The 16770-nt window shown below is 43.1% G+C and overlaps 1 protein-coding gene across 2 annotated transcripts in view; it reads left to right on the top strand.

Annotated features, from left to right (window-relative positions):
- LOC126267841 (trypsin-1-like) overlaps window positions 1-16770 on the top strand; it is a 45494-nt gene that overhangs the window by 14687 nt on the left and 14037 nt on the right. Inside the window, exons 4-5 of one of the 2 annotated variants that reach the window (XM_049973146.1) lie at window positions 2110-2251; window positions 15572-15685. In XM_049973146.1, coding sequence (XP_049829103.1) covers window positions 2110-2251; window positions 15572-15685 — 256 coding nt within the window. The remainder of the gene's footprint in view (window positions 1-2109; window positions 2252-15571; window positions 15686-16770) is intronic. The other variant, XM_049973147.1, reaches the window with a different exon arrangement.

Here is a 16770-nt window from a genome sequence, read left to right as displayed (position 1 = left end):
CGGCACTAAATTGGCGTGAGGTTACGAGTCGTGTTCACGGGGCGATCCTTGAACATGACCGCCGTTCCCTTAGCCTCCTTCACAAGGCACGGGTTTTAGAGACCTATGTCTTCAGTAAAATATACTACGTTGCGCAGGTCTTCCCGCTTCCCGCGATGATGGCCCGCAGGCTGAAACAGCTGTCTAGTCGATTTCTGTGGCGCCGCCATGTCTTCCGTGTCCGGTATGAAGTTGTGGCCAGGCCTCGGAAGCTTGGAGGATTGGGTCTTTCAGATATCAAAGTGAAGACGTCCATCTTATTTGCCCGCCGCAATGTTTTAACCTGTACGCGGGCTCCGCATTCAGTCACCTCTCGTTTACTTTCCCGCCTCCGGCCGGCCAGTCTGACCCCTCCTGTTGATGTTGGACGGATTAATCCTAAATTGCGGCACATTCGTGAATACTTTGTACTTGTCGGTATTCTGGGTGCTGATATACTTTCTATGACGCATATAACTACCAACACGCTACAAATCCGTTGGGGTACAGCATGTTTCCCTTCTTCTGTTGAACTTGCTTCCCCGTCAACGTCATGGAAAACGGTCTGGTCTCATCTTAGTCTTCCCATTTTGCCGATGGAGATTGTTTCAACGTGGTATAAGGTCATTTACCGTCTGATACCTACTGGTGATCGTCTTTTTCGTATTGGCCTTCGTCCGACTGATCAGTGTGAGGAATGTCATCAAACTGACACCTTACTTCACAGGCTAGTTGCTTGCGGACGGGATCATTGGCTCTGGGTCCGCCGTCAATTAGCTTTTCTTACTAGAGGGCCTGAAACCGCATTCCCAGACGACATCTTCTTACATCCGGACATCTCTTATTTTCCTCAGACGAAAACGAACACGATTGTCTGGCTCTTGGGTTACTATGTCCATTACGTCATTGAAGGCGGTAATGACCCAGATCCCCGCGTTTTTCACCATTATTTGTCAACTGCGCATTGGAAATGGCAGCGGTTACCACAATACCGAACGCTTTTTGCGAATATGCTTTTTCTTGTGTTTAACCGTCAAGGGGTTGGTTAAGTTCCCCTGTGATTCCTGTTTCTTCCCTGAGCTCGAGTCCCCTCCCTTGTTGTATTTTTTCGTAATTTTTTTTTTCTCTCTCTCTTTTGCATGTATATATATACACCCAAAATTCATACGGGTGGGGTAACGGGTTGGTCTTCCCCTTCAGAAGAAATATTTTATTTGTGTTTCACCTAATTTGTTGATTTTCTTTTTGCAGCTAATATTAAATGATGATTTGACTATGGTTGTCTGAATTCTCGTGAAATATACCAAGTCAATCTGATAATAAAAAAAAAGCGGTTGAGGCGCTCAGTCCGGAACCGCGGGACTGCTACGGTCGCAGGTTCGAATCCTGCCTCGGGCATGGATGTGTGTGATGTCCTTAGGTTTAAGTAGTTCTAAGTTTTAGGGGACTGATGACCACAAATGTTGTCCCATAGTGTTCAGAGCCATTTTTTTTAAGTTTCTCGCTGTTCTCATTTCTACTACTTCTCATTACCTTCGTCTTTCTCCGATTTACTCTCAACCCATACTGTGTACTCATTAGACTGTTCATTCCGTTCAGCAGATCATTTAATTCTTCTTCACTTTCACTCAGGATAGCAATGTCATCAGCGAATCGTATCAGGTTTCATATAGCCACCGTTTCTTAGGTTTATGTCGTTTCCCTAAATTACATCAGGCAAATGTTCTGATGGTTCCTACTACCTGTCCCATCCTTATCAAATCAGATCCGTAAGCATGTAAATGCCTAGACATAAGAATACGTTACTTTTGAGGGATTTAAATTAATAGACCGACATGTCTAATATCCTTGCAAAAGTGATGCATGGATGAATAAATTGAATAAAACTACTTCTACTACTACTGTTAGTACTACCAAGCTTGTGCGTTATAGTGCATGTAGTTTACTCTAGCAAAATACCAAGTTTAGTGTGGGACGCTAAAAGCGTTCGTGTCTCCAAGGTGATTCCATAGGAACAATTTGGAGCTTGTAAGCAAGACTATTTAGAGATTTGTTCAGGAAGGTTGCGCAACTCATATGCTAATGTTACAGCTCCGATGTGGAAAACATGTACATCCGTCCTGGCACCAACGACGGAAGAGATGATGAAGCACCAATGATCCATGTCAGTGAACGAGTCGTTCACGAGAATTTCAGTAGGGTGAGCCTAGAAAACGATATTGCGCTGTTGAAGGTAAATATTTGTCTCTCCGCCTCGCGATCTTAAGGCTTTCTTTGAGCAACTGCCACAACTGCTCAGCATTGTTTGCGCGCGCGCGTGTGTGTGTGTGTGTGTGTGTGTGTGTGTGTGTGTGTGTGTGTGTGTGTGTTTGTGTGTGTGGGTGGGTGTGTGCGCTGGCGCGCATGCACGGACGCGAGCGGGAGCGTGGGGTTCATGTGAAATGGCCAGGGAAGGAAATCACCACTCTTACGTAAGAACTGTAATATTGTAATGTAATGATTGATGTACGGCACCAACAAAAGAGCATCTTATTCCTGTGATATGCCTGATTCATGTCTCTGGCTACAAATCAGCAGTACCGGGTGATCAAAAAGTCAGTATAAATTTGAAAACTTAATAAACCACGGAATAGTGAGGATAGAGAGGTAAAAATTGACACACATGCTTGGAATGACATGGGGTTTAATTAGAACCACCCCACATTGCTGGACGCATGAAAGATCTCTTACGGGCGTCATTTGGTGATGAACGTGTGCTCAACCGCCACTTTCATCATGCTTGGCCTCCCAGGTCCCCAGACTTCAGTCCGTGCGATTATTGGCTTTGGGGTTACTTGAAGTCGCAAGTGTATCGTAATCGACCGACAGCTCTAGGGATGCTGAAAGACAACATCCGACTCCAATGCCCCACCATAACTCCGGACATGCTTTACAGTGCTGTTCACAACATTATTCCTCGACTACAGCTACTGTTGAGGAATGATGGTGGACATATCAAGCATTTCCTGTAAAGAACATCATCTTTGCTTTGTCTTACTTTGTTATGCTAATTATTGCTATTCTGATCAAAGGAAGCGCCATCTGTCGGACATATGTTGAACTTTTACATTTTTTTGGTTCCAATAAAACCCCATGTCATTCCAAGCATGTGTGTCAATTTGTACCACTTTATGTATATTATTCAGTGATTTATGCAGTTTTCAAATATATACTGACTTTTTGATGACCCTGTATATCATATGTTTTAATGTACGGGTTTCAGTCAAGTATGCTGGACTGCTAAATTGTTGAATCTACTGTGCAAGGAGGACACTTCCTTGCTTGCAACAGACATTAGTTACAAAAACTATGGTAATGGGTCACAAATAACTCCATTCAACTTAAGTTATTGGTAAGAATGCGTGAAAACCATATTTCTCATTCAGTCCCACACTGACGAATATTGGCGTTAAAGAGCAAATATCGGTGAGATGTTGTAAGGCAGATCCAGTAAACTATCTGAAATGTTTGACTCACCTATAATAATCAGTAATAATTAGAAGCAGATCCCGCAAAGTCTGTCATCACGAATGAAGGCGCCTGTCTCTGATGCCCCGATACCCTCATCTCCATGTACACTGTCTAGTCATATTAATGTGACCATCTGTCAAAAGCCGCAACAACCATCTCTTGCGGACCGCTTCGAGACTTACAGGGAAAGAGAGAAAGAGACTGTGGAAGGCACGGACAGGGATGTGGAGCCGTGCCGATTCCAGTACCGTGCCAGCTGCGCTAGATTTTTCGGATAAGGATCCATGGCGAGAACAGTCTGATCGGGATGGCCCCACAGATGTTCGGTTGGGTTTAAAGCGTGGAATTCTGGTGGCCAAGTGAGTACGATTAACTCATTGTGGTGCTCTTCGAACCACGCACGTACTCTGCAAGACGTCATCGTGCCGAGAAAAAATAAACTACATGTGTGGGTAGACATGGTCACCAAGAATAGATGCATACTTGTGGTGATCCATTGTGCCTTCAAGAATGAAGTATCACCCATAGAATGGGACGAAAACATTCCTCAGGCGCTAACGCTCCCTCCTTCGGCCTGGATACCACCGACGATTATCGCAAGGTGTTTGCTTTCAGTCCGATGGAGCATAAAATTAGATTCAGCTGGAAAGGCTGCCTGTCGTCACTCAGTGGACGTCCAGTTGCCGCACTGTCGTGCAATTCCGGCCTCTGTCGCCAAAGTACAGCAGTCCCCATGGCTGCACGAACCAGGTGCCAGCTGTGCAGGCCCATACACGGCAGCCTTCGTTGACGAGACACTGTTGGTAACCCCTTGGTTCAACAGTTGCACGTCTATGTACTCGTTACGCATTCTCCGCACCCATCGTTCGCCCCTGTTATCTATGGCCCGTGGTGCACCTGAGTTACCTCGGTTTCGGTTGGAGCTCCATTCTGCCATGAACTTAACCACGGCGATACGCGAACAGTTCACATACCTAGTCAACTTGGAAATGTTTCCACTGAGAACCAATGACCTTGGCCTTTTGAAAGTCAGATAAACCACCCAGTTTCCGAAATGCGACAACGAGTGAACTGTTTTCCCCGTGCCGCCTGCCCGCTTTATACAGGGTGAAAAATATCTAAACCGACAAACTCTGGGAGGTTGTAGGAGACATCAAAACAAATATTTTTCCCTAAAGTCATATTTTCCTATGAGGATTATTTAAACCACTGGAGGACGTATTACGCTGTTTAGTTGTTAGAGGCCGTATTACGATCTTGTTGTTGGAGGGTTTATTTCGCTCTTCAGTTCTAGGCAACTGCTGTCCACCAGTGTAGTAGTGCATTGTCTCTGTTTACTAATGGAACAATACACCTGGAGTGAGTACACTGATATGGTTGGTGCGTGCTAATTAGCGCACCACAACGGACGAGCTGCACAGCGCGGTTTTCAACAACAGTATCCTAATCGCCGTATCCCGCATCATACTACCTTTGCTGCTGTGTACCAACGTCTGTGTGAGACCGGGTCATTTAGGAGATTACCTGGGCAGGGATCCCGTCGCACGGTAAGAACGCTGACATTTGAGAAAACTGTCTTGCAGCAAGTGGAGCGGGATCATTCAATCAGCACTCGTACAATTGCACGTAACATGGAGATGAATCAGACGAATGTAAGAACACTCCTTCGAGAGCAGTTGTTACGTCCATTTTACCTACAGCGTGTCCACAACCTGGAACCAGTTGATTATCCACCAAGAGCACAGTTCTCGCCGTGGTACCTGGAACAGAGTGAAATGCAGCCTACATTTCCATCCTCTGTGTTGTTTACCGATGAAGCAACGTTCGTGCATGAGGGAGTCTTCAACATGCACAATTCGCATGTTTGGAGTGAGGATAACCCGCATGCCACAGTTACTAGCGCTCGTCAAGTGCGGTTCTTCGTTAACGTATGGGTCGGTGTTGATGGGGACTGTTTAATTGGGCCGTGTCCGCTACCTAGGCCATTATATGCCAGTCACTATTACAATTTTCTCGCCAGAGCATTTCCAGAATTGCTGGAAGGTGTTCCGCTCCCTAAAAGACAACGCACGTGGTTCCAACACGACAGGGCGCCGGAACATTTCAGTCTTCATGTGCGTCGATTCCTGGACCGACGGTTGCCATAAACGTGGATTGGCAGAGGTGGTCCTGTACCATGGCCTGCTCGATCCCCAGATATGTCCCCTCTGGACTTTTTTGTGTGGGGAGAGATGCGCAACCTTGTTTACGCCACTCCTGTTGCATCATAATGGGATCTGGTTGCCCGGATAGTAGCAGCAGCAGGCACAATACTCCTGGGGTTTTTGCCCGTGTCAGACAGAACATAATCCGACGGTGCATCTTTTGTTTACGTGTCAATGGAGGAATTTTTGAAAATCTACTGTAATTGAAATTAAGTTGTGCTAATGTGTTGTCTCTTGGTCGTAAAAAATGGATAAGTGTATGTTGGTTTAATTAATTTGCCGCCAGAGAAATCTTCCTCTACCGGTTTAAATACTTCTCATAGGAAAAAATGACGTTAGGGAAAAATATTTGTTTTGATGTCCCCTACAACCTCCCAGAGTTCGTTGGTTTAAATACTTTTCACCCTGTATACCCCAATTACTAATGCTGTCACCTGGCGAATGTGTGTGCTTACTGCACATTGAAGTCAAATACAGCACTGTTCTCGAGTGGCACTATAGTATCACACTAGTGACTCGCGAGAAGTTAGTGTTGAACACATTTACCAACAAAATGATCTCAACATCTAATTTTTCCCTAGAAAATTAGAATATCTTTAACACTTTAGTTTAACAGTTACTCGGCGTCCTATTTACGACCGGTCAAATCACAGTTCAGGGACTAAAGTCCTAGACAAACAGCAAAATAAAATGAGAAAAAGACCATAAGCGATTGATTTGGGTCAAAGGTTCATTATGAAAGAAGACGAGGCGTCTGTGTCGGTTCTTAAGTATCGTCCAGGACAACTCAACTACTACAGTATCAACCATGTTTAATCTAAATAGAGAAACGTCTGTGATGATCTAAACACACAAACATTAAACTTACAGTCATAATACAAAAAGGTGTATTTTAGCGTCTGCCATTTTTGGATCTGGCAAACTAACCTTAGTTAAATAGCCAAATAACCAATATAATAACCACATATTTAGCATATCAAACAAACAAACAAAGTACGCAGAAAGTAATGATCTGTTTGTGATGTCTGCTCATTTAAAGCGAGTTTACACAGTTTTTTTTAAGCCTGCACATAGACTTTACGTCCTGGTGATTGTATTATTGGCCACTTGAATTAATCAGTGAGCTTACGAAAAAACGCTTCTTACATCTGAGTATTTCTGATGTAGGACCAGACCGATGTTAAAGGATTACGCAATATTGCCATTATACACTGAGGTGACACAAGTCATGAGAAGCAGTATGCAGATATACAGATGGCGGTAGTATCAGGCACACAAGATACAAAAGGGCAGTGCATTGGCGGATCTCCGATTTGTACTCATGTGACTCATGTGAAAAGGTTTCCGACGTGATTATGGCCGCACGACAGGAATTAACAGTCTCTAAACGCGGAGTAGTAGTTGGAGCTAGACGCATGGGATATTCCATTTTGGAAACAGTTAGCGAATTCCATGTGTGCCGCGGATACCACATTAAAGGCATTTCCTCCCCCCACGGGCAACGCTGTGGCCGACGACCTTCGCTAATTGACAAAGAGCAGCGGCGTTTGCGTATCTTTCATTTTATATGTCGCATGTCAACAAAATTACACGCTTTTGAGCGCAGTCACCTTTTGAATCAATATCATGAAAACATGGATCATAAAAATGTCCACAACTTGCAGAAATTTTGCTAACAAAACCACTCCAAAACTTCAATGGCTTCGCCTCGTTAATGCAGACAACTAGGGTGCTCAAATTTTCTGTAGCTTTGTTAGAGTAAGTGAGACTTGAATCACGAAGAAAATAATACTCATTAATAGGCGAAAGTGGTCGTCCGCAAATCCTCAAAACAGCAGAGAATTGATCTACATTGAGTTTACCACCTCCCGTCCATTCGAAAGAGGAACTCAGCTGTCAAGACTTTTTCGCCCGTCTCAGTAGCTTGATACCTGCTACCTCCATTCGACATTGACCTATGTCTACCAACCTCCGTCCCGTCCCTCCAACTGGTGGTCGAAAGTTGTCGTTAACATACATGCGGTAGTTACGTAGGTACATTCGGAGAGAACTTTTCTTCGCTTTAGTAAGAGCTGTAAGTTCCTTGCGGCTTTTGAAAGGTTCTCCGTGACGCACAACAACTTTTTTTGTAGCGTCACCCACTGCCATTTTTCAAGCATTTCTGTGACATGCTGGCTAAACGGACGGTGATGAAGTGCGCTCCTCCTCTTCCGGTGACTTAACTTTGGAGAGTAACGGACTGTTGAAGAATACTCGAGAACAGGTCGAGCTAATGGATTACAGAAAACTTCCTTCGCATGTGCAATAAATTGTCTTACATTTATTCTGATAAATCTGAGTCTAGACTCCGCATTCTCCTCGCACAGGTGATTGATTCCAGCAACCGCCAATCACATAGATGAACTATGCCGAATCTTTTCGTCCATTTATATTTCTCCCAACAGCCGCAATCGCGTTTTCTCTGGTGTTTCGGTAGGTATTGATAAATTACTTTTTGCATTGTGTAACTGGAGTCAGCTCAAAAAACTACTGCTAACCACGTCTTTGACGCGACAACCAGAGCCAGGGTAAAAGCAGCGTGAAGCGTCTGTAATTAACAAAATGATCTTTAATGCAGAATCGAAGTGCCCATAGGACATAGTGGTTCCAAAGCAGTCCAGCACGACATTCGGTCTATCGATGCGTATTAATAGAGACAGCGGATCAGTAAGAATAATCAGTATTCCAGAAGTGACTGCGTAGTGCTACTGCTCTGCGCTGTCTGCTATCGCTATGCGGAAGTCCTATTCAGTTGTTGTTGGTTTGTTGGTTGTTGTTCCTATTTCTCTGTCCTTGTTAACAAACATCGATAAAACGAATATTACACAAGACTAAATTGGAACCGCTCTATCGAATGGGCAAGTAAAATTTTCCTTTCAAAACCATTTTGTCTGTAAAGGGGAAAAAACCAACGTTTTCCGTCGACACTGGGCGTCGCATGAAAGACATTATCAGTAGTATTTCTTTGGGCTAACAGATCGCAAAAACAAATTGCAGATATCTACCGAAACAACAGAAGAAACGTGCTTGACGATTCTTAGCAGAGACGCCCTATATACAGTATATATACAAGGTGGTCCATTGATCGTGACCGGGCCAAATATCTCACTAAATAAACGTCAAACGAAAAAACTACAAAGAACGAAACTTGTCTAGCTTGAAGAGGGAAACCAGATGGCGCTACGGTTTTCCCGCTAGATGGCGCTGCCATAGGTCAAAAGGTTATCAACTGTGTTTCTTTTTTTTAAAATGGGAACCCCCATTTTTATTACATATTCGTGTAGTACGTAAAGAAATATGAATGTTTTAGTTGGACCACTTTTTTCGCTTTGTGATAGAAGGCGCTGTAATAGTCACAAACATATGGCTCACCATTTTAGACGAACAGTTGGAACAGGTAGGTTTTTTAAATTAAAATACAGAACGTAGTTACGTTTGAACATTTTAATTCGGTTGTTCCAACGTGATACATGTACCTTTGTGAACTTATTATTTCTGAGATCGCATTCTGTTACAGCATGATTACCTGTAAATACCAAGGGCGTAGCGTGAGAGGAGACTTTGAGACTTAGTCTCCTCTGTATTCCTGCATAAAAAAGATGCAATAGTAATTCATAACAAAAATATAAATAACTTGATACTAAGAGCTATAAATGTGCGAAGACATCAGTTTTGTAGCCCGCGCCGCACCCTGAGTATTGGTGTATCTGCCTGCTTGACTGCTCCCAGTCTCTGCCTCCCTTCCCTTACCTGCCTGTGTGCGCCTGCGCGCTTTAGTGGCATTCTCGGCTCCCCTCTACTTCCCCTCCTCCACGATGGCCGGTGCGCTGCACTTGCTAGCAGGTATCGAGACTTGTCTCTGCCGCTTCCATGCTGGCTTTTAACACGGAAGTGAACAGTCGCGCAGTTGGTGTTGATAGTCATTCTTGTGTCTTTTTTAGGATAAATCCAGACAACAGGTTCCCCTGCCTAAAGAGTATCTCTAGCAGTTCAAAAAATACTGAAACAATCACTCACAAGACAGATTATAACACTTCAAAAATCACACATACCAGATGTCACAAAGAAAAACAAACCATCGGAAAGAGTAACATGGGGCATTTCACAGACTTAACAATCCTCCATCAAAACATGCAATCAATAAAAAATAAAATACAAGCATTAGAAGTTGAGCTCCAATCTTTGAACTGCACAGTAGTTTGTATTACTGAGCACTGGTGTAGAGACACAGAAATCCAACATGTAGTATTATCATTGTATGAAAGGGCAAACTCTTACTGCAGAACTACTTCAAGGGGTGGAGGATCATGCATTTATATCAGAAAAGGAACACAGTTCAAATCTAGACATGACCTCAGTACAGTAAGTGAAGACAAACACATTGAAATATCAGCTATTGAATTATCAGGGCTCGATATCACCAAGAAATTAATCATTTTGTGTGTGTATAGATCTCCCAGTGGTAGTGTGGACACTTTTTTCAATAAATTAACAGAAGTTCTAGATAAAGTCTCAAGTACAAAGGTCAACATAATTCTGTGTGGGGACATAAACATCAACACTAATATCATAAATGAATCCAGCAGCACCTTCATAAATATCCTTCAAAGTTTTGGCATGTCCCTATTGGTCAATAGTGCAACAAGGGTTACTACAATGACTGCATCAGTAATTGACCATGTGGCCACAAATATAGACAGGGAAAAATGTGATGTAGCTGTAAAAGATCTCGGACTATCAGACCATCTCTGTCAAATAACAACAGTAAAATCAGGCATCGAATCATTCCCTAAACTACAAGCCTATAAACGACATCTATCAGAAATCAAAATAAAAGATTTTTCAAAAGAACTAGAAAAACAAAGCTGGGATGAAGTGTATAAGGAAACCAATGTGAATATGAAATTCTCCAAATTCTCCACATTGTTTAAATTGAACTTTGAAACAGCATTTCCAAAAGTATGCATGACTGTATCAACATCTCACAAAAACAGATGGATAACAGCAGGTATTAAGAAGTCCTCCCAAACACTTAAACACCTCAGTTCCATGAAAAAGATTCACAATGATCCAGAATTCTTAAATTTCTATCATAGATACAAAAAGATTTATAGGAAGGTGCTGATTGCTGCAAAAAAGTCATTATTAGTGGTGGTGGTTGTGGTAGTGGTAGTAGTAGTTGTTGTTCTTTTATTTGAAGCATTTTGTTTCATTCGTTTAAATTATTGTTTATTGTACTATTTTGTCTCCCTATAATAACTGTAGAGTCTCCCCAACCCTTACAACCACGTTACGCCACTGGTAAATACCACATTAATGCAATAAATGCTCAAAATGATGTCTGTCAACCTCAGTGCATTTGGCAACACGTATAACGACATTCCTCTCAACAGCGAGTAGGTCGCCTTCCGTAATGTTCGCACATGCATTGACAATTCGCTGACGTATGTTGTCAGGCGTTGTCGGTGGATCACGATAGCAAATATCCTTCAACTTTCCCCACAGAAAGAAATCCGGAGACGTCAGATCCGGTGTACATGCGGGCCACGGTATGGTGCTTCGACGACCAATCCACCTGTCATGAAATATGCTATTCAATACCGCTTCAACCGCACGCGAGCTATGCGCCGGACATCTATAATGTTGGAAGTACATCGCCATACTGTCATGCAGTGAAATATCTTGTAGTAACATCGGTAGAACATTACGTAGGAAATCAGCATACATTGCACCATTTAGAATGCCATCGATAAAATGGGGGCCAATTATCCTTCCTCCCATAATGCCGGACCATACATTAACCCGCCAAGGTCGCTGATGTTACGCTTGTCGCAGCCATCGTGGATTTTCCGTTGCCCAATAGAGCATATTATGCCGGTTTACGTTAGCGCTGTTGGTGAATGACGATTCGTCGCTAAATAGAACGCGTGCAAAGAAATTGTCATCGTCCGGTAATTTCTCTTGTGCCCAGTGGCAGAACTGTAGACGACGTTCAAACTCGTTGCCATGTAATTCCTAGTGTATAGAAATATGGTACGTGTGCAATCGATGTTAATGTAGCATTCTCAACACCGACGTTTTTGAGATTCCCGATTCTTGCGGAATTTGTGTGCTACTGATGTGCGGATTAGCCGCAGCAGCAGCTAAAACACCTACTTGGGCATCATCATTTGTTGCAGGTAGTGGATGACGTTTCACAAGTGGCTGAACACTTCCTGTTTCTTTAAATAACGTAACTATCCGGCCAACGGTCCGGAAACTTGGATGATGTTATCCAAAATACCGAGCAGCATACATAATACACGCCTGTTGGGCATTTTGATCATACATCAACACGATATCGACCTTTTCCGCAATTGGTAAACGGTCCATTTTAACACGGTTAATGTATCACGAAGCAAATACCGCCCGCACTGGCGGAATGTTACGTGATACCACGTACTTACACGTTTGTGACTATTACAGCGCTACCTATCACAAAGCGTAAAAAGTAGTCCAACTAAAACATTCATATTTCTTTACGTACTACACGAATACGTAATAAAAATGGGGCTTGCTATTTAAAAAAACGCAGTTGATATCAGTTTGATCTATGGCAGCGCCATCTAGTGGGCCAACCATAGAGCCATCTGGTTTCTCCCTTCAAGCTAGACGAGTTTCATTCTTTGTAGTTTTTTTCGTTTCATACATATTTCGTGAGATATTTGGCCCGGTCACTATCAATGGGCCACCCTGTATATTGCGGGTCAGCTGCCAATCTGTTAGCTAGGTGCTGGTAATTTCTGATTTTCTCCACATTTTGTAGCAGTTTTCTAACTACGTCATCTGCGGACTGTATCTACTAGGCCTTTTGGTGGTTTTTGTACTGTGTGAAGAGTAGCATTCATATCATACTATATTGAGTTTTTCCCGAACGACAATCAATTAAGAACCAAGCAATTATTTTGACTTGCCAGTCCATTCGTCTATCAGTTGAGATGTGGCGGATGCAAGTATTCTGTATACTTCAAGACTTTACGGTATTGCACTGAATCTTTGCTGGAAATCAAGAAGCACCACATCAATCATGCCTCCACTATCTACTCGTAAGCCAAGAGATAAATCTGGGTGCAGGCTGAAAACGAGTTAGTTATTCAAAAGGTTTGATTCTGTCCTGACATCTCTGTTACACACTGGCACAGTTTGCGTGCTTTTTCCTGATAAACGACAAATTTCGTTGATCCTAGATGAACCGTTTCTAGAAATAGGCTAGAGCCCGCGTGCATGCGGTATGAGTTATAACAACCACACTTTAAGATCCAAGATCCAGAGCCTTTTTCATTATCAATTGACTTGGGCTGATCTTTAGTTCAGTGGTAAGTTATTTGTACATAAATTGTTTTCGCATCTGTATTAGGGCTGCATGATTGAACTTTTCACTGATTTTCGGTTGTCCAAACTCAGAATATACCATTTTTAAATTTTCGTTTTATATCTTTTATTTTGATGTTATAATGATGAACGATAATCTGGAGAGACTGACTGATATTACGTACGACTAAATCTTGTAGTTTATTTGACCACTCGGTAGTTAATGTCTTCCACTTGAATTCATTGAACGCCTCTTTCATAGCTGTCATTACAGATGACCTTTTTTCAGCAGCTAAGTTTCATTTGAATCTAAACTATAATTTCTCTGAGCAAACAAGCTCGCCAGAAGCAATAAAATGCAGTTTCAACTGGCAAGTTATGGTTCTAGTGTTTTATTATGGTTCTAATGTTTTATTATGGTAGTGTAATTTTCTCTACTTTCCCCTGTAATGCCATGATCCGACAATGTGGGATAGGTCACATTTAATTAATGCATTTGAGTGTAATGAAAGAAATTAATATTTATTTGCAAATTAACTAGACTCTCCATTTTCAACATTCTTCACTGTTCATTTCGTATCATCAGAAGTTCTATTGTCGGGCTGTTGCGTACAGGTTCATGATCCCCTCCTGCAGCTAGTGCAGATTACTTTTGATTTGTATTTAGGAGGGAAGTCTAAATGTAATTCAAGTACCTCGCGAAATTTTATTGAAAAGAAAATTAAAGATTTGCCCTACAGAAAATACATCAATTTACGACATCATAGCACATTCATATTTACAGATAATTGTTAACTTCAAATATCAATACAATTTTACTACCCTTACATTGCAATTCCTACATTAATTTTATCCAATATTAGGTTCATCCCGAAACGGCATGTAACCACGAAAAGGTTTAAGGTAATTTGTTATCTACACTCATGCTCATAAATTAAGGGTAATGCTGACAAATGATGAAACAACACTCTTGTGGGCGCTTTTCGGGTTTAAATCATCTCGGGGTATGACCATGCGGTGCATTTGACCTGCGGTCGTCGCACGGTGGCGCTGGCAGCAGTCCACATACGCTGAGGTAGCGAGTAGGTGTGCAGACGTATTCAGACGTCCTAATGGTGATTATGTGTTGAAACTGGCTCAAAGAACACGTATTGATGACGTTATGAGGGGTAGAATACTAGGGTGACTGGAGGCTGCTCAAACACATCAGGTCGTTGCACGGGCCCTCCGTGTGCCACAAAGTGTGATCTCAAGATTATGGCAACGATTCCAGCAGACAGGAAACGTGTCCAGATGCTACAGTATGGGACGTACACAGTGTACAACACCACAAGAAGACCGATATCTCACCATCAGTGCCCGCAGACGGCCACGGAGTACTGCAGGTAGCCTTGCTCGGGACCTTACCGCAGCCACTGGAACAGTTGTCTCCGGATACACAGTCTACAGACGACTGAACAGACATGGTTTATTCTCCCGAAGACCTGAAAAGTGCATTCCATGGACCTCTGGTCACAAGACAGTCCGTAAAGCCTGGTGTTAAGAACACAGTACATGGTGACTGGAAAAGTGTTCACGGACGAGTCCAGGTATAGTCTGAACAGTGATTGTCACCAGGTTATCATCTGGCTTGAACCAGGAACCCGATACCAACCCCTTAATGTGCTTGAAATGGACCTATATGGAGGTCATGGTTTGATGGTGTGGGGTGGGATTATGATTTGTGCACGTACACCCGTGCATGTCTTTGACAGAAGAACTGTAACAGGTCAGGTGTATCGGGACGTCATTTTGCACCAGTAGTAGCCTTCTCGGGGGTGTAGTGGGTCTCACCTTCCACCTGATGGATGATATCGCACGGCCCCACCGAGCTCCCATGGTGGAGGAGTACCTTGAAACAGAAAATACCAGGCGAATGGAGTGGCCTGCCTGTCTCCAGACCTAAATCCCATCGAGCACGTCTGGGATACTGTCGGTCGACGTATCGCTGCACGTCTTCAAACCCCTAGGACACTTCAGGAGCTCTCACAGGCACTGGTGCAAGAATGGGAGGCTATAGCCCAGTAGCTGCTCGACCACCTGATCCAGAGTATGACAACCTGTTGTGCGGGCTGTGTACATATGCATGGTGATCATATCCCATATTGATGTCGGGGTACATGCGCAGGAAACAGCGGCATTTTGTAGCAAATGTGTTTCGGGGCGGTTTTCTCAACTTATCACCAATACCACGAACTTACTGATCTGTGTCGTGTATGTTCCCTATGTGCCTATGCTATTAGCGCCAGTTTTGTGTAGTGCCACGTTGTGTAGCACCACATTCTGCAATTATCCTTAATTTATGAGCATGAGTGTATATTCGATGCACTATTGGAAACAAATACAGCAACATGAATATTAATAAGAAGTCTGCACAAACTTGTAAAACTGAAAAATTTTTACTTTCACAGCTGGAGCAGCCCCTGTCATTTGGCCCTAAAATACAGCCAGCGCTTCTGCCAGAACCATTTGAACAGACTGCAGCTGGAACAGAAGCCACCGTTGTTGGGTGGGGAATGACAGAGGTAAGTTAACAAATGTGCTACCAGGAAGGTGTGCGACTGCTACGGTCGCAGGTTCGAATCCTGCCTCGGGCATGGATGTGTGTAATGTCCTTAGGTTAGTTAGGTTTAAGTAGTTCTAAGTTCTAGGGGACTGATAACCACAGCAGTTGAGTCCCATAGTGCTCAGAGCCATTTGAACCATCTGAACCAGGAAGGTAGGACCATGTAGTGACGAAGCAGCCAGTCAGCATTAATATTCTCGAACCCAACAGAAAAAAGACATATGAAAATTTGTCTCTTAGCACAAAATGGGTGTCATTAACTTCGAAGTGTGTCTTTCATTGTGAAAAGGGGTATCGCTCCGGAAAAGAAGCAAAAAATTGGATCGCAATAGATTGAACACTATGTGTTCGGGCGTCAACAAGAATAAAATCGAGCAACTTGAATAAAATGCAGAAGATGCATGTGCGATATCGGAAAATGCCTCTGAAAGTGATAACCATCATCATCATCATCATCGTTGTCGTCGTCCTCGTCGTCGTCGACGAGCGGGCTATCTGGCCTTTTCCAGTTTCACAGTCGTTATGTGACGTACCACACTACGGCTTTCTGAGGGGTTTAGACGAAGACAGGTATCGGAAGAACTGAAGATTAGCAAGGACATTTGAAGACCATTACTAACAAACATTACAGTAAGTGGAAGATCTACGTCACACAGATTGGCTGACCAGTAGAAGGTGATTCAATGTGACTGATGAGCGTGACACAAATTGACTGAAGAGCACAAAGCAACAGAAACTGACAAACCACTGATCGAATCCCCTCCATTATACCTCATGACTGAAAGTATTGGCAAGGCATATGGTGAAGTGGACCGCTGTATAACGCCTAAGTGAGCGTTTTGTTAACCAGCTCGCGCAAAAGGTGGGAACAGCTGATATTGTGACTGTCTGACCGGTATATGATCAGACAACTAAATACGACGCTCATTACGGTTGGTAACACCTAACCTGTCACTCAATACCTCGGAAAAAATACCCATGTCTAGCAAGACATGAGCTTGACTGGGAGGTAAGTGCGCCACATGTAAGCCCATACTACAAATA

Source organism: Schistocerca gregaria, chromosome 4, assembly GCF_023897955.1.
Source record: "Schistocerca gregaria isolate iqSchGreg1 chromosome 4, iqSchGreg1.2, whole genome shotgun sequence".
NCBI classification, from domain to species: domain Eukaryota; kingdom Metazoa; phylum Arthropoda; class Insecta; order Orthoptera; family Acrididae; genus Schistocerca; species Schistocerca gregaria.
The sequence above is the reverse complement of the archived record's forward strand: the minus strand, read 5'-3'. Positions and strand labels throughout refer to the sequence as shown.